The sequence below is a fragment of the Mastigoproctus giganteus genome, chromosome 1 (assembly GCF_048544385.1).
Source record: "Mastigoproctus giganteus isolate SK-2022 chromosome 1, ASM4854438v1, whole genome shotgun sequence".
Taxonomy (NCBI): Eukaryota; Metazoa; Arthropoda; class Arachnida; order Uropygi; family Thelyphonidae; genus Mastigoproctus; species Mastigoproctus giganteus.
The window spans coordinates 35,968,657-35,987,855 of NC_143575.1; the positions used below are offsets into that span (position 1 = coordinate 35,968,657).

Consider the following 19,199-nt stretch of genomic DNA (forward strand, 5'->3'; position numbering starts at 1 on the left):
GAGAAACCTTGCCCTGTTCAATCAGCTTCAACTTCTGAAAAATCTGCTACGAATTCCTTAAATGCCGATCTTCAGGTTGATTTCTTAGTTGATTTCAACCCTTCTAAAACTCAGTCTTGTCTTATATCTTGCAAAAAGGATGCTTCTGCTCCTATGCTTATCTTTAGTGACACTCCGATTTCTAGGAAAAATGATATATCTCTTTTGGGGATTACCCTGACTTCTAATCTGTCTTGGCACAAGCACATTACTAATATTGCTTCTTCTTCTGCATCTAAAAAACTTGGTTTTCTCTTTTGCTCACGGCATTACTTTTCTTCCAAACAGCTGTTTACTCTGTGCAAATCGCAAATCCGCCATACCATGGAATATTGTTCCCACATCTGGGGCAGTGCCCCCAAAATCTCTCTCAGGCTTCTAGATTCCATTCAGAAGAGGGCAGTTAGGTTAATTAATGATTCATCTCTAACAGAGTCTCTCCACTCGCTGTCTCATAGACATACTGTTTCTGCTGCATGCCTCTTCTATAGATACTTCCATGGGCACTGTTCTTCTGAATTGCCTTCTATAATTCCCGCTCTCTCTTTCAAAACAGTCCGAACATGTGCCGCCACCAGCCAACATCCATTTACTGTCCAACTTCAAACTCACAGAACCAACTTTTCATCTTCCTCGTTTATTCATTCAACTGCCGTTTTCTGGAACAACCTTCCTTCATACGTATTTCCTGAAAATTACAGTCTACAGAAGTTCAAGTCCAATGTCAACAAATATGTTCTTTCGTCTTCTCAACCTCCAACCCAAGCACGGTACTAAGTACTATAGGTTTTAATACCTCTTGTGTTTGGGGTTTACATAAAAAAAAAAAAAATTAAATAATAAAGAACTACTTTTATTTTTTTTAAAAATAAAATAGCATACTTTGCTTACTTTTTATTTTGTAAAAATGCTTACACTAGAAGAAAGTGACTTTCATAAATGTAATAGGTCTCTTTGTTAACACTCGCATGTGAATGATCTTGCAATGAAATGCTATCAACAAACTATACTACAGAATTTTTAGATTTATATGTGTCCCATATTTTCTTTTCATCGTGTATATCTGGGAGGCTAAACAGAAAAATTTCCCTATAAAGCTAATTGAAGAATAGGTTTTTGGGATGCTGTGAATGTCAATTTTTAGCTTTAAAGGAATATGATGTGCTAAACATTAAAGCAGTCAGCCTGCTGTTCGAAATTCCTTTTGTGAAGATGTGAAGGTGCAACACTTAGCACCTTCACGTTGTATTTCCTTTGCTATGTTCTGAGGCAACAGCATTTCTGGATAGTCTTCTAAAGCTACTTTCATTACACCAAATAACATTTATAGTCCATATTCCATCTAGGTGTGGTGTGCAAGTGTAATCTCTACTTAACCTGCTGTTAGTTGCAAGGCAGTAAATTTAACTCCCCCACCTACCCATAAAAAAAGAAAAAACTATAATAATAATAATAAATAAATAATTTGATTTGTTTGTGACCATAAGTTACCTTTCAGGAACATTTTGAGGAATGGACCAATAGCACCGAAATATATTTAAAATTAGCTACTTCGAAAAAAAAAAAAATTTTTTTTCAAAGTACCTCAACTGGCAAGTCTCACTCCCACACACCCACCTGTTTACAACTTTTTTGCAACCCCATATCCTACCATTTTATGCATCGAGCATCAGTTTCCGGGTTACTAATTAGTAATGGATAGTTCATGCGCTAATATAATTTACTTCCGTATTTGATTTTAATTTATAACAATTATAATGTATTGGATTTTAATTTATAACAATCATAACAATTATAATGTATTGGATTTTAATTTATAACAATCATTTTAAAGGCGACATTGTGTTAGCTAAAACTACTTAGGTTAAGAAATTAAAAAGACAAATTTGTTTCATGCTTTTCTTTTTTTTTTAAGTGCATATAGTTGTATTAATTGGAAAAAACATTTAAAAAATTCTTTATTTATGGGGACAGTGGTGCAACTTGCCAGTAATTGGAATGCTGGTGATGAGAGTAATGTGTCACAACACAGCATTGCAGTTTTCTGAAACTGAAGGTCTGTGAAAAACAAATGCAATCACTAAGGTCAGTTGTTCCCTAAGTGTGCTCCCCACCCCAGGGGCACTTGGTTTTTTTGGGAAAGGGTGTGCTCTTTTTTATGAAGCACTTTTTTAATGTAGTAATGACAAACCATCCCACTAATCCAGGTACAAAGTGCCTTTTATTTAAATCTTTGAGATTAAATGTAGTGAAGTATATATTAATTTTTAAAAGTATGTATACTCATAGTTAAATATTAAGTCAAATCTGTTTATTTGCACTTGTTCTGGTAGAGGGGGAGACATGTGAAAGTTAAGAAATATTTTTAGGTGGGCACAAGGAATAAAAGTTTGGATGCCTCTCAATTAGATTTATATATTCTAAAAAAATAATAATAATTTGTTTTATGATTAAGGTATTTTATTTTTATAATGCATATTGTGGTACTAACTAGAGAAAAAAATGTAATATAAATATCTATTAATGGCTGTGTTTATAATTTTCTAAAAATGAGGTTCTGTGCTACAATAAGTGTCCACTTAGGCTAAAATTTAAAACTTCTATTGATACCTATATTATAAGTTGCTAAATCAGAACATACAGCATGTTGAAGACGTTATAAGTTTTTTTTTTTTTTTTTTTTAATGTAAATAAAACTACTAAACTGCTGCAGTTATAATTATTTTTACTTATGGTAGTGTTTTAATTCTTGTTTTAATTAATTTTAATTCTTGTGTGAAAAATCACCCTGAACAACCAACCACTTAAGTATGTTATTGTTGTTATTTATTAGTTGTTGGCACATCAGCTTCTGTGGGCATAATGCAAAACCACTTAGGTAAAGAGAGAAGAAAAAAAAAAAAAACTACTGCCAATACAAAAACATTAATTTTTTTTTTTTTTTTTTTTATCAATTATAGTACTATTGATCAAGAAAAAAATTAACAAGAAGCATTCATATATCACTCTGTCATAAAATGCTACACTTTGCCGGCGTAAAAATGAAGACATGTTCAAAAATGAAGACATGCCTTAATGTCATATTAAGTCATATTATATTTATTTATAAATTATATAAGTTTTTTTATACTTTTAACTATTGAGACTATGAATATGATAATTTTAGATGTCAGAAATTGGTTCCCTCGGGGAGCAGGACCACTGTTGTTTCTGATTTTAAAAAATGACACTGATAAAGAGATAAAGAGTGTACTATCAAAATATGAGATGTAAAGAACAGAAGGAAGGTAAGTGATCAGTATTAGGTAGCACTCATTCATGATTACTGGAACAGGCTTCAGTGATGGTCTAATAAATGGTTTTAATACTGAAAAACACAAGATTTTGCATTTGAGGATATAAAAATTCCAAAATAACTTGTATATTAAGAGGAGTTGTACTACAAACAGTAGAGCAGAAAACAGATTTGGAGGGTTATGATTTAGGCAGCCGTGGAGTGTTCTCTATGCAGTACAGATAGGCAGCGGGGGGGGCACAATGTTCTGTTGATTTTTTAAACTTGTTTGAAGGATTTTTCAAACTTGCTTGAAGGATTTTTCAAATTGTCTTGCAGAAGAAGGGAAGTCATAATCCCACTGCATAAGAATGTGAGACTGCATTTGAAATACAGTGTCTAGATATGAATTGCCAAAGACAGATTCTTAAAACAATACAGGGACAACACCTGATAAAACTGGCAAAGAGAACCAACCATATGAGGAAAGAAAGGCCATTTTTTATTATTTTTTAAAATCTTTTTTTATTTTCTGTACTTAAATTAAGAGGTAGCCTTAGAATTAAGAACACCTACTTATGCAAAACAGCCTTTGCTGTTTATCACCTATAATTACATTTTGTGGTCCTAGAATTGTCAAAAACTCAAAGAATCTTAGGAAAATGTAATTATCAGGCATGGTTACTAATATAAAGCACCACATGGGTGTTACCTGAAGAACAAATTCATTGCAGCATTCCCTTAATGTCATATTAAGTCATATAAGTGTGATCAGATCTATACAATACAGGGACAACAACACCTGATAAAATTGGCAAAGAGAACCATATGAGGAAAGAAAGGCCATTCCAATATAAGTTGATCCCATCAACTTATATTGGAATGGTTGTGTAAAAAAAAAAAATTCATGGTGGGAAGGTGGCAAAACATGATTAACCTGTCAGCAATTGCACAGCAATTATTAATCCCCTCCTGGCATGTGGGGCTCTCACAGGTCAATTTTTAAAAACTCAATAATGCTGGTTTTTATGAAAATTTTTCACTATTTTTTTCCCCTTCTAGTCAATCAGATTACTAACCTTGGAATGTTAAAATATAATATTCATAGCACCATTAGTTACACGTTACCAACCTTGGTAACATCAGATTACTAACCTTCGAATGTTAAAATATAATATTCATAACACCATTAGTTACACATTACCAACCTTGGTAACATCAGATTACTAACCTTGGAATGTTAAAATATAATATTCATAGCACCATTAGTTACACATGAAAAAAAAAAAAACAAAACATCATATATTCTGTTTGTTCCACTATAGCTGCAATTTTAAAAAGATTAAAATGTAATTAACAAGAGATAAATTTCCTCAAAATCCATTATAAGATGCAAAACATTCTGAAAAAGGACTTATAATAATTTTTCCTTTCTTTTTCAAAAAACAATTCATTGTAAGTAGCGCACACTCATTTCTTTAGATTCAAATGAAAGCGATCTTGAAGATTTCAAGCTGACACCAGATTTTGAAAATTTATAAGCAGCTTCTGACAAAGATTTTTTCTTGAAATTTTGTTACAAAATCAAATACATATGCAAGATAGGTGCTATAGTAATATTGTTTTAAAAAAAAAAAAAAAACAACAATTCTGTGGTAATAATGCCAACGTTTCTTTTATCTAGTGCACTTTTTCATAAAAAAAAAAAAAAAAACGTGTTTTCTGTTTGGCTTCAGTTAGCATTAGTAGGGGCATGTGACGCAAGAAAGCAAGCTTATACAGCATCAGCAAAAAAAAAAAAAAAATCTCATTTCACACATCCATTTGCTCTAAAAGTTTGTTCAGTTCTTCACTGAATTAATATAAGCTATCAACTACCAGAACGACAAATGGAAGTTTGTTCCAGCAATCAACTGCCCGCTGGTTAAGGCAAATTTCAACACATCTATTCTACAACTGTCTTTCCTCAATTTGTATTTTTTATGCCCCCTCAGGTTTGTAATTTGAGCAAGAGGAAGAATCCCATCAGCATTGAGCCTGCTAAACCCATTCAAGGTCTTATACACCACAATCAGATCATCTTGTAGGTGCCTAAATTTGCAGAACTTAAGCCTTTCTTGGTAAGAGGAACCAATCCCTTTGTTCCCCTCACCAACTTGTTGTCCTCCTCTGTACTCATTCTAGCAACTCTACATCCTTCCTAAAATTAGACCTCCAGACCTGTATGCAGTACTCAAGTACCATCGCCAGTATTCAAGTACCATTACCTCAAGTTGCCTTATACAAAGGGATAATCACCTCTTTTTCCCTACTAGCAAAATTCCTGTAAATCACTGACAAGACTTCATGACCTGCTCTGACAGCCTGTCTGAACTGCTCAGAAAACTTCATATCTGACTGCACAATTACCCCGAGGTCTTTTTCATTCTCTACTACTCATATACAGTACTTTTCACTTATCAATGTTAAACTTCAGTTGCCACTTCTCAGCCCATCTGCCCAACTTTTCTAGATCCTGTTGCAGTAGTGTACTATCAGTACTGTTATTAACAACCCCGCCAACCTTCGTAACATCTGCAAACTTAGACACTAACCCTGATATACCTTCATCAATATCATTGATAAATACAGAAAACAACAATGGGCCCAAAAACGAACCCTGGGGGGTTTCACTAATAACATTAGCAAACGAAGAGCAGTGTCCATTGATTACCACTCTGTCTTCTCCCACTCAACCACTCTTTTGTCCACTGTAGCAACTTGCCCTTAATGCCACACTGCTCCAATTTGTACAGTAGTCTTCCGAGTGCAACAGTATCAAACGTTTTCCTGAAATCCAAGTATATGATATCAACATTACTTTTTGCATCCAGTTCCTTTGTGACCACATCATAGTATCCAATCAAATTGATCAGACAAGACTTCCTCTTAACAAACCTATGCTGTGTCTGAATTATTACTGCAGTCTTGTCTAGACAATCTGCAATGCTTCTTTAACCAGTAACTCCATTATTTTCCAGAAGTTAAACGAACAGGTCCATAATTACTCGTGGCCCCGCTTTGATGCCTCTTTGTGAATTGGGGATACATTTGCACATCTCCAGTCCGTTGGGACCTCTTCTGAGCCTAAGGATGCTCTCACAATTATGGCTAAGGGTTTGCTTACTTCCTTTGCTGCCTCCTTTAATGAATCAATTTTTGCAATGCATAATGCAGCTACCAATAAAGGAATTTTGTTAGTAGATGAAAAACATTCTGAAGAAATGTATAATAATTAAGGAGAAAAAAAAAAAAAATTGCTTTGAGGAGTGTACAAGTTTTTTTTTCTCTGCACCATAAAGACACATGTGTAGTACTTCATACCTGATCCTGCATTTTTCTTGTTTGCACAGTAATAAAAATATCTAAAATTTTCAATTGAAAAGTCAGAGGTAACACCTGTTATCCTTTTTTTTTTTTTTAAATAGGTATTGCTATTAGTTCCCACGGTTGCAAAAAACCTGCACATCCAGTGCAGCATTAATGATTGCTGATTTAACCTGAGAGCAAAAGTATACTAGGTTTATGTAACAAGTGGATATATAGGATAAATTTTGACTGCACAACTGTTTCTGAATATTTCGCTATTTTTTTATTCTGCTAAATATGTAATAATATTCATGATAACAATTTTTTTAAAAGAATATTTCATAACTTAAGCAGTCATATTGTGCAACAATTTGTAGCAAAATATAGTTAAACCTATCTGAAGAAATGTTGGTGATATTTTGTTGTATACAGATATCAATCATGACGCAGCTATACATGCTACAAAATGTGATACATACACTAATGAGTAAAAACATTATGACCACCTACCTAATATGTAAGTGCAGCCAAAACAGCTCATACACGGTGAGGCATGGATGCTACAAGATTTCTAAATGTGTCTTGTGGTATCTGGTACCAACACGTAACCAATTAGATCCTTCAAATCCTATAGGGTTGGTTGAGACGCGGCAGATTGGAGCTGCTGTTCCAACACAAACCACAGATGCTCGATGGGATTGATGTCTGGGGAATCTGGAGGCCAGGTCAATACCTGGAAGTAGTCTTCATGTTCCGCGAACCAGTTTCGAACAATATGGGCAGTGTGGCACGGCGCATTATCCTGCTGAAAGACTGCACCACCAGAGGGGAAGACCATTTCCATGAAAGGGTGTATCTGGTCAGCAATGATGTTTAGGTAGGTGGTAGATGTCAGAGTGCCCGGCACATGGATGACTGGACCCAGGGTATGCCAGCAGAACATCACCCAAGGATTCAGGCGCCATCACTTGCCCAGGTAAATGATGCACACGTACCCGACCTTCCACATGGTGCAACAGGAAATGTGATTCATCGGACCAGATGACCTTCTTCCAATCATTCAAGGTCCAGTTTCGATGCTCACGTGGCCATTGTAGTTTGGCCACGTGAAAGTCTATTGCTATTGCTTACCTACGCAGCCCCATTTTCAGCAGGGTTTGATGTACTGTGTTGTGACACATTACTCTCATCACCAGCATTCCAATTACCAGCAAGTTGCACCACTGTCTCCATGTGCCATCCGAGAGCCTTTGCTCACCTCGAGCATTGATGAGCTGTGGTCGTCCAACACCTCGCCGGCAGTTCATGGGTTCTCCCTCCTCGGACCACTTCCGGTAGGTACTAACCATGGCTGAACGTGAGCTCTGACCCAGTCATCTGACCATTACAATTTGGCCTTTGTCAAACTCACTTAAGTCCGCTGCCTTTCCCATCTGAAGAACAAGAGTAACACATTAATGGAGCTCAGTATCAGGTGTTTTTTATACAGTGTCCCGACTTGCACACATGCCGTAGTTCACCTGCAGTTGCTTCGATTTGCATAATGACTCGCTGGTCATAATGTTTTGGCTCATCAGTGTATATACTAACTTCATGAAGCTGAAACCTACTGCTATTTGTTCATTGTCATCCAGAATATTTTTGAAGGTAATGTGTCGTTTGGTATTGTAGTAGGAGGCAAAGTGCATTCTCTTTTGTGATTCAAATTACGGGAAATTCCTCTAATATGTATTTGTTTGGTTATTAGTTAGTTATAGTTTATTAGTTGTGGCACCATGGTTAGTTTAGTTTGTGTTAGTTTAGTTTATTAGTTGTGGCACCATGGGGATTCATCATCCCAAAGCAAGCAAGTGTGCACAACAATCTGGTTAGGGTTGCTGATTGAACCTAATAACATGAGCTTGTAAAAGCAAATCCAGAGAACTTGAACAAGGTGAAACTTGTTCCTATTACTCTAAATAAATAAGTAACTTTCTTAGTGGAATAAACATCCTGAAGCAAAAATAAAATAAAATAAAATCATAACTATTTTTCAAAAACTGTGAGAAGGAAGCAGAAACTAGAAAAAGTTTCATTGGAATTTCATAACATTTCAATAAAAGCTCATTCATTTTTAACCTAACAGGAAACAGAACTTCCTAAATATATTAAAAATAAATAAATTATACTTTTATACAAAAAGGTTTGACAAAAAATTGGCAAATTCTCTGTCCATTTCTGATGTTTATCACAAATATCACTGCAGTTAAAGAAATGCTCCTAGCAAATAGGTATAAAGGAAGAGACCAATCAAGTTTAAAGTTTGAATAATCATCTGTGGTACATAGTTTGTCATGTAATATTAACCATCAGTATTAATTTGATATATACAATATACACTATCTCCCAAAAAAGTATCCAGACACATGTCGGTTTCACACTAACATCACTGCCACTCACTTCAACAGTATGTCAGTTCCCTTCAGGCCACTGACACACTTCACCCTCCTGGGTGAAGTGTGTCAACAAACACCAACAAACAATACACTGCAGTGGGTATAGTCAATTGGACAGTATGGTATAGTCAATTTGGACAATTCCATGCTCTGCAGGAGGACTGCTATCTCTGCTGATGCCATAAAGTCCTGGTTGGTGTTTTCTAGGAATGTCTGATGAGCTTGTTGTACTGCCCTTCCAAGTACCATCTCGTCGTGTGGGGTAAGCTTCCATGACAATCCTGTGTGCTGCTGGACAGTGGTGGTGGTATCATCATAGTTCTATTTCATGATAACATCATTGATGGCTCACACGTTGGATGATGTGGGCTCTCACTGATTGCACTAGATGACAAGCCAACAATGTGACATCTGACAATAGCACTCCTCTAAAAACTAGTCAGCTCTGCTCCACATGCCATGATGAGAAAAACCAAACTAATTTAGGTTGCTCATATGTCTTCCTTATGTAATAGTCTGAGTCACTTGATAAGTGATCTGGAAAGATCCAAATGGACTATAAAAAGGGTGCTCAGATACTTTTTGAAGGGTAGTATAATATCACTCAGATCATGATTATTAGCATGCAAGTAAAATCATGCAATATAAGACTACCTCCTTTAACATGAACTATAAGGGCAGCAGTCATCTTTTCAACAGGGAGGTGCCAGCCATGATCCAACTGTTTAAAAAAATTTCATTCATTCCAAGAGAATCGATTTTATGGGAATTATATTTTTTCCCATCCCCCATAAAGGGAAGAAATATTTATGGAAAAAAAAAAAAAAAAAAAACACAACTTTTTTCATACTTCATATAAAAAAACAAAAAAGCAGCACATAGATAACATGGGCGATACATAATTAGTATAAAAACAATATCACCTTTGAAAATTTATTCAAGTGAAAGGTATACAGGATAAATTTATATATCATAAATTAAGATAAAACTAAGTTTTATTCTACATTCTATAACACATGAAAATGGCTATGCCTATGGAATAACAATTTTCAGTGGGCTCCTTACAAGAAAGGAGCCCACTGAAAATCTACTATTATAATGCAGTAAACCTACAGAATGAAGCTTAGTAAAGATCTCAACCTCCAAGAATGAAAGCTAATTATTTATGCAATTAACAATTTCACAGAAAGTGAAGATATTGGCACAGACCAACAAAGTACTATAGCTGAGATTGTCTGTTATCCAAATGCAACTGCGGAATATTTATATCGTGAAGTTCATATGCATAAATAAGGATCATCCATAAATGAAGTGTAGCACAACAAACAAATATCTTTCCATCAGGATCAGGTGCAAAGAAAATCAAAAACCCATTATGAAATATGTCAGAAAAAAAAACATTGTAATGTTAACATATTCATTATATTTTTCAAGAAAAACTATAACAGAACCGCACAAATATAATAACAACAAGATAAAACCTCTACCAGCTTTTTAAACCTAATTCTGCATGATAATTAACTTCTACTGAAAGACTGCAGTGGTTTGACAGAACAGTTGCTAGAAGGATGTAAAGTTTAACTTAAGTTTAACTTGATTGGATACTATGATGTGGTCACAAAGGAACTGGATGCAAAATATAATTTTGATATCATATACTTGGATTTCAGGAAAGCTTTTGATACTGTTGCACATGGAGGACTACTGTACAAATTGGACTACAATGGATAAAAGGGTGGTTGAGTGGGAGAAGACAGAGTGGTAATCAATGGACACTGCTCTTCATGGACTAATGTTATTAGTGGAATTCCCCAGCACTCAGTGTCAGGCCCATTGTTGTTTTGTATATTTATCAATGATATTGATGAAGATATATCAGGCTTAAGGTCCAAGTTTGCAGATGATACAAAGGTTGGCAGGGTTGTTAATGACAGTATGCTACTGCAACAGGATCAAGAAAAGTTGGGCAGACGGGCTAAGAAGAGTCGACTGAAGTTTAACATTGACAAATGCAAAGTACTGCATAGGAGTAGAAGTAACCCCAGAGAAATGTACCAACTGTGTGGTACTACACTCGAGTAGTAGAGAATTAAAAAGAACTGGGGTTAATTGTGCAGTCAGATATGAAGTTTTCCGATCAGTGCAGACAGGCTGCCACAGCAGGTAATGGGGTTTTGTCAATGATATACAGGAATTTTGCTAGCAGGGAAAAGGAGGTGATTATTCCTTTGTATAAGGCAATGGTCATGCCACGCCTTTTAGGTCATCCTTCCTAAAATGAGGCCTCCAGACCTGCATACAGGTCTGCAGGCCTCATTTTAGGAAGGATGTAACGTTGCTAGAACAAGTACATAGAAGGGCAACAAGATTGGTGAGGGGAACGAAGGGGTCCTCTTACCAAGAAAGACTTAAGTTCTGCGAATTGTAGCATCTGGAGACTAGGCACCTGCGAGATGATCTGACTGAGGTGTATAAGGCCTTGAATGGGTTAAGCAGACTCAATGATCATGGGATTCTACCTCTTGCTCAGATTACGAACCTGAGGGGGCATAAATTTAAAATGAGGAAAGATAGTTGTAGAATAGATGTGAGGAAATTTGCCTTTAGCCAGCAGGTAGTTGATTGCTGGAACACACTACCAACTGTCATTGTGGAAGTTGATAGCTGAAATAAATTCAAGGAAGAACTGAAAAATGCCTTAAGGATTAATGTCCATCATAAGGTTCTATCAAGCATTTGAATAGCATATGTATCATGTGCTGGCAGTGAGCTAGATGATTTTGTAATAAGTGAGAGGAAAGTGGAGGAGAAATTGTTGAAGATAAACATAAAAAAGGCACCCAGGGTGGATGGGATCTATCCAGTTATATTAAAAGAGGCAGCAAAGGAAGTAAGCAAACCCTTAGCTATAATTATGAGAGCTTCTCTGGACTCAGGGGAGGTACCCATGGACCGGAGATGTGCAAATGTGACCCCCAATTCACAAAGGAGGATCAAAGGGCAACACAAGTAATTATACACCTGTTAGTTTAACTTCTGTTTCAGGAAAATTAATGGCACTGGTTAAAGAAACACTGCAGGATCATCTAGACAAGACTTCAGTTATTGCTTGAACACAGCAAGGTTTGTAAAGGGGGTAGTCTTGTCTGGCCAATTTGATTGGATATTATGATGTGGTCACAAAGGAACTGGATGCAGGGAATAACTTTGATATTATATATTTAGATCTTAGAAAGGCTTTTGATACTGTTGCACATGGAAGACTGCTGAAAAAATTGGAGCAGTGTGGCATTGGAGGCAAATTGCTGTTATGGATAAAGGGATGGCTGAGTGGGAGAAGACAGAGAGTGGTAATCAATGGACACTGCTCATTGTGGACTAATGTTATTAGTGGAGTCTCTCAGGGTTCAGTGGGCGCCTCCGTAGCCAGGTGGGAAGGAGCAGCAGTGCGCAGCACACGCTTCTTGATTAGACCGGGGTTCGAGCCCGTCACCACCAAATACGGAGGATGCGGAAAGGTCAAGGAATGACCACGGCATATCCCGGAGCAATATGGCCTTAGTTGCTAATGCTCCTAAAAACCAACAAAACAAACAAACAAACAGGGTTCAGTGTTAGGTTCATTGTTGTTTTCTGTATTTATTAATGATACTGATGATGGTATATCAAACTTAATGTCCAAGTTTGCAGACAATAGGAAGGTTGGCAGGGTTATTAAGGACACTAATGACAGTACGCTGTTGCAACAGGATCTAGAAAAGTTGAGTATATGGGTTGAGAGGTGGCAACTTAAGTTTAACACTGACAAATGTAAAGTATTGCATATGAGTAGCAGTGGCCCCAGAGTAACATATCAACTGTGTAGTGCTACACTGACAGTGGTAGAGAACGAAAAGGCCCTCGGGGTAATTGTGCAGGCAGATATGTTTTCTGAGCAGTGCAGACGGGCTGCAAGAGTAGCTCATGGTGTCTTGTCAATGATATATAGGAATTTTTCTAGCAGGGATAAGGAGGTGATTATCCCCTTGTACAAGGCAATGGTCAAGCTACACCTTGAGTACTGTATACAGGTCTGGAGGCCTCATTTTAAGAACGATGTAGAGCTGTTGTTACGAGTACATAGAAGGGCAACAAGATTAGTGAATGGAACAACGGGTTGCTCTTACAAAGAAAGGCTTAAGTTTTGCAAATTACAGTGTCTGGAGACTAGGAACCTGCGAGGTGATCTGACTGAGGTGTATAAAGCCTTGAATGGTTTGAGCATGCTCAATGCTGATGGGATTCTTCCTCTTGCTCAGAATAATCACATGAGAGGGCATAAATTCAAATTGAGGAAAGACAGATGCAGGATAGATGTGCGGAAGTTTCCTTTTAGCCACTGGGTAACTGGTTGGTTGAACAGACTTCCATCCTTTGTTGTGGAAGTTGATAACCTAAATAAATTTAAGGCTGAGCTGGGCAGGTATTTGGAATGAACAGAGGGGTGAAATCGGAGAATTTTTTTTTTTGCTGATGCTGTTGTTGTTATTTCGTTTTTAGGAGCATTAGCAACTAAGGCCATATTGCTCCAGGATATGCAGTGGTCATTCCCTGACCTTTCCGCATCCTCCGTATTTGGTGGTGACGGGCTCGAACCCCGGTCTAATCAAGAAGCGTGTGCTACGCACTGCTGCTCCTTCCCACCTGGCTACGGAGGCACCTCTTTGCCGATGCTGCATAAGCTTGCTTTCTTGAATCATATGCCTCTACTATGTAGCTCGTCCCAAATTATAATGTAGATACTACATCCCAGCAATTTTAAAAGTCTTAACATTTGCATAAAGTGGTATACTAAGTAAATGGTTATTTCAGCTTCCAAGTTCAAACTACTTAAACAAAAATTCTGTCTTCTCTTAATTTAATTTGTATTTATTGTTCAGAAAATGATGAATGATATTCTGCTACAGTAGTTTTCATTGAGAAGTTCATTCCTAGGAAGGTTTCTTCTTTACACTGCTTCATATGTACTACTGATTACTTTTATCATATGAAATTTAATTAACAGTAGTTAAGTGCATCAATTTCTAACTTGATATCTGATTATTGCCCATTTGTGTAAATTTTTTTATGCATTTTGGCATACAACTGAATTAGTTATTATCACAATAACATATACATTACACCAATAAATATCTATATTTTTATAAGATCTAGCCACAGTGCAGATTCCATCTTTGATTGTTAAGTAATTGATATATTCTAACTGTTAATCATTGATGAAGGTACACATCAGTAGTCATAAAGAAATACATGATTTTACCTTTAATGTCCAGTTCATCTGTGGCAATATGTTACCATGAATGGTCACATATTGCTTGTGGAACTGCATATTGTGTACAGAGTGTGCTCTTTTGCATTCACCTTGTACTTATAGATATTTATATGATATATAATAGTCAAGCAAGGTAGCCTGGAAGATATAAAAAAGAAAAAATCATTGATATGAATGTTTTATATCGAGTACTATAAATCACTACAGACCGCATTTAGCCTTCAAGATGTATTTATTAGAATCACAGCTGTATAGCCATTTTCATAAAAAAAAAAAAAAAAAAAAAACTAGTTCAACATCAGCCATTTCAAACATATCACCAATTTAAGAGACTATGTTCTACTTCCTTTAATTCTAGTCAGCAGCATGAAGTTTTCAGCCACTAAAAATTCACTTCCATTCTCTTGGGGTAGAAGCTTTGCAGAACTTGAAAATTCCAATGCAGATAATTTACTGAAAAGGCATGATCAATCATCCAGAGGACAATATGCTCACTTTGTGGAAATTTCACTGATCTTGCACAAATTCTTACAGCACTGCCTGCTGATCATGCCACTCTCCTGGAAAGTAATAGCTGTCATAAAGAATGGTCAGATGACTATTCTATTCAGTCAGATTACAGTTAAGAATTTTGGCACAAAGAAGCAGACAGCTACTATTTCTTCTTTACAAAAAATACAGTTTTGGTACAGTTAATGATAAAGTAAGAGAGCAGCAGTCACTGCTTATGTATATACTCAAAAGTGAATATAGCAATGACAAAGAAGCATAAAAATGATAACAGTACTACAATTTAGGCGAGGTAGGCTGAAAATACATATATTTTTTTTTTCTTATTAAGTTTAAAAGCAAGCCTATTTAATTAATTTTTTAATACCATTTCAAAATTTAAAGAATGCAACTTTAAAGGATATTACAATAAAAAACATGCTGAGGACTACGAACAATATCAAGAATAGTCAATAAAATATATAGTGGTTGTGAGAGAAAAAGACGTAAGATTTCTAGGCCACATGTAGAAGCAGCATATTAACAAATGAATGAGCATGAGCAGATCACATAGGCTGCACAGAACTGAATGGTCCACCTGCAAACTGCTCATGTTGGACAAGATCCTAAAACAGGTGGTTGATGATGGCATCAATGAATAGGACACCCCCCACAGTCACTACCCAAGTCATGGAGTACCCAAACAAACATCACAGTGTAGCAATGCACCAGATAAATTTTATGGTAGGCTGCAGCTGACAAATTTCCTTTCTTAGAAGAATTAGAGATGTTAATTTATCTCCAAGACATCCATATTAAGAAGTGGCATTCGTAAACAACTGGAAGTGGCAGCATTGCATTCAAGTTGTGCACCACATCAACTCCCCACCACCATATCACATGTACAGAGACTGGTGTAGAGACAGAGCCAGCTAGAATGAAGAACAGTGCAGACAGACTTATCTTTAGTGATGAGTCAAGATTCTGTTTGGGGAGCAATGATGGAAGGATCTGCATGTGGTTATGCCCTGGTAAAATAAACATCCTATCTGGATTCAACAAAGGCATATAATATAACAGGAATCTCAATATGAGGTGCCACTTCTTATGAGAGTCATTTACCACTGGTTTTTGTTTGTTGTAATTTCATGGATCAATGTTACACACTGCAATCAGATCTGACCTTTTTCCATTTCTTCAATAGTCAGAAAACTGATTAGTCCAATAGGACAATGCTCAACTCTACAACACTGTCAGACAGCTTTCTCTGAAATGATTGACATGCATTGCTAACCTACTAGATCCCCTTATTTATCTCCCATTGAGCATGTCTAGATCTGGACCATATTAAGACAGCAAATTAGAGCCAAGGATCAGATAATCCAAACCATAACAGTTATGAGGGAAAAGTTAAGTTGGAATGAAGATATTCTTCAAACTGATGTTAGGCACCTTTTTTGGCCCAATAGTAAGTTGTACAACAGTTTTTATAAATGAGGGGACTAATTATTTCTACATACTGACACATGCTGGCTTTCTGCAATAAATAAATAAATTACATATCTTTTGTCTTATATTTTTTATCAATTTTTATTTTTACCCTTACCTATTTGCATATATCAAAGCTCTTGATATACAAATAGTTAAGGTAAAATTATGTCAAAGGATAGCATTTTTGAAGATAGTGTTATTCTTAGCTGTCCAAGATTCCTTGAAAATCTCCGAAAACTCTCGGCTTTAAAATGTAACTTTTTAACAGCTCTTGGCTTTAAAAGGTAATTTTTTAAATAAGACAACATAACTTATCATTAACCGAACAATGGGTGTGCTGTTGAACCATGGGCTCTCCCCTTTAATTTAAACAGTAAAATAACTATTAAAATTATGTCAGTGTGACTTTTATTCAATTTTGATTTGCATTATTATTATTTTTTTTAACTGAACAGTATATCTGTAAGTTTTGGTCTTATCTTTGATTTCTCTTACTCTGCATGCTAAGTATTGTAAACAAGGCAGCTGTGGTTTATTTATTCATATTTTTTTGATAATACAACTGCTGTTTCTAAAAACATTCTTTATTCTTATTATCCAACAGTGATAAAATTAAGAATAAAATTTTAAGGTGAATAATTTAAACTAATTCTTGCTTCTTTTGCCAAAATAGGCAAGAAATAGTGTTGAACACAATGCAACAGCACATGCCCACTAGATGATTAAAGAAATATTTAAAAATTACTTACCAAGAAAATGTGTTTATTTTTATGTTGTTTTGAAAAACAACAAGACCAACAGATGTCACACCCAACTGAATTTCTGCATTTGTTGAATCCTAGAAAAATGAACAAGGATGAACATATTACTGATAAGCTTACCAGTAGTTATGTATAATAAATTGCTTAGATGCTATTTTCACAATTTATGCAATTATGTCGCAAGTTTAAATTACTTTGATTATGAGATGTGCTTATTTTATCATATACTATACAGTAAACCCCCGATATTCGCGGGGATTATGTTCCTGAGAAATGCTGTGTATACTGAAAACGTGAATACTGAGTTATGGCTCCCATAGTAATAAAGGGGTTCCGTTCCAAAGTACAAAATATATAAGAAAAACTAGTCTAAAATTTTGTCTATGTATGTATTTTACGTACCTTCATAATATCACTATGTACATAGACAGTACATAGTGAAATGCAAGCATATGGCATCGAAATGAAAATAAGAAACAATTTAATATTAAATGTAATATTTATTAGAAATTTCAAACAAATCTTTCAAACCAGCGCCTTTGCTAGCTAAAAAACTTATCCCGCCAGTGCTATCACCAGTTTCGCTAAAGTGTTGATAAAGGAGTTTGCCTTTTCACGAATGATGAGTGAACTTAACGGAATTTTATTTTGAGTTCGGCCTTCTATCCACAGATTTAAAGCCTTTTCCATTTTTTATAATTTAACATCACGAGTTACAGAGCAAATTTTTGAAGCAATTTTTCGTGGACACTACGGCGGATTTTTTCTTCCGATTTATTGATTGATTGTACCGTTGACTCATTGATTTTATAATGTTTTGCCACTGAGGAGACACTTTCACCATTAGAAATTTTGTCTAATAACTTAATTTTATTCGCTAATGTCATCACCTTCTTTGATCTTTTCACATTTCCCTTGTTATTCGTAGCCATATTTTTGTACGGGTTAGAAAGAACTTCTCCACAATAAAGTCACTTTCTTCCGTTAACACACTCGAAAAAAGTCTGTTTTACACTGCAAAACGGTAGATTTATCACTTTTGTGAGCATATCAATTTATAAATTGATAAATTCATTCAATTTATAAGCATATAAATTAAAAAGCAAACGACGAAACCTTCCATGACGAGTGCATAACACATACTGAACAAGGATTAGCCAGAAATATCCACACTCGCGATTTTGTCGCCCCTCTCCTCCCACCCACTGAGCGCTGTTTTGACTGTGAAAGATAATTTTAGCCACGCCCATGTTTTTTTATGGTGGAAAATGTTCAAGGCACTTTAAAATTCACATTTTTTTAGGTTTCATTTTATAATAAATCAGCGACCGCGCAAACAGATACCGCGAATAGCGGGGGTTTACTGTATTACCAAAATTGTGAGATGCCATTCCTTTTGGGAAGATGGCATCTTACTCTGTGAACAATATTGGTACAATATAAAAGGTACAGAATACAGACTCCACCTGGTTGTCTACTAGCAACCCATTAATTATGTGGATGAATGTGATGTGAAATGCCACATTCAGTGAGGCTGCAGGAACTTCTCATTCAATGTCACTATTCCACTACTTACTATTAAACTGATGGATGAAAAAAATCACCATAACCCTTAGCAGTTTTTTGTCCACTAGGAAATCATTATGTAAGTTGCACAAGAAAACTGGGTTCTCTTGACATTTTTGTCAGCAATGTACTCTTGCTTTTTTTTCCCACATGGTGTGAATTAAGTCCTTTGGTTCTAAAGAAATGCTGCTAATCCATTTCTTCCATAGGGATAATATAATTTTGCAAGCTCAGCACTGTTTTGCCTGTTAAAAGAACAATTAAGCTGTACAGAAATAAACTACTGGATATTTACAAAAAAAAAACTACCCATGCCAATAATTTTTGCAATAGCTTATGTCATCTACAATGTCTGGAAAATAGCATATCCCACATGTATAACAACATCATGACATACGCTTTAAAAGTAATTAATTATGCATCATGCTATATGAATATAACGGTAATAAACAATTGTACAGCTCATGCCTTTGTAGTCATACTGG

General features: G+C 35.7%; 1 protein-coding gene across 1 annotated transcript in view; it reads right to left on the bottom strand.

The window, feature by feature from the left end:
* Window positions 1–19,199, bottom strand: part of Ptpmeg (protein tyrosine phosphatase Meg) — a 526,004-nt gene that overhangs the window by 264,196 nt on the left and 242,609 nt on the right. The window contains exon 10 of the mRNA XM_090379497.1: window positions 17,137–17,225. Coding sequence (XP_090235623.1) covers window positions 17,137–17,225 — 89 coding nt within the window. The remainder of the gene's footprint in view (window positions 1–17,136; window positions 17,226–19,199) is intronic.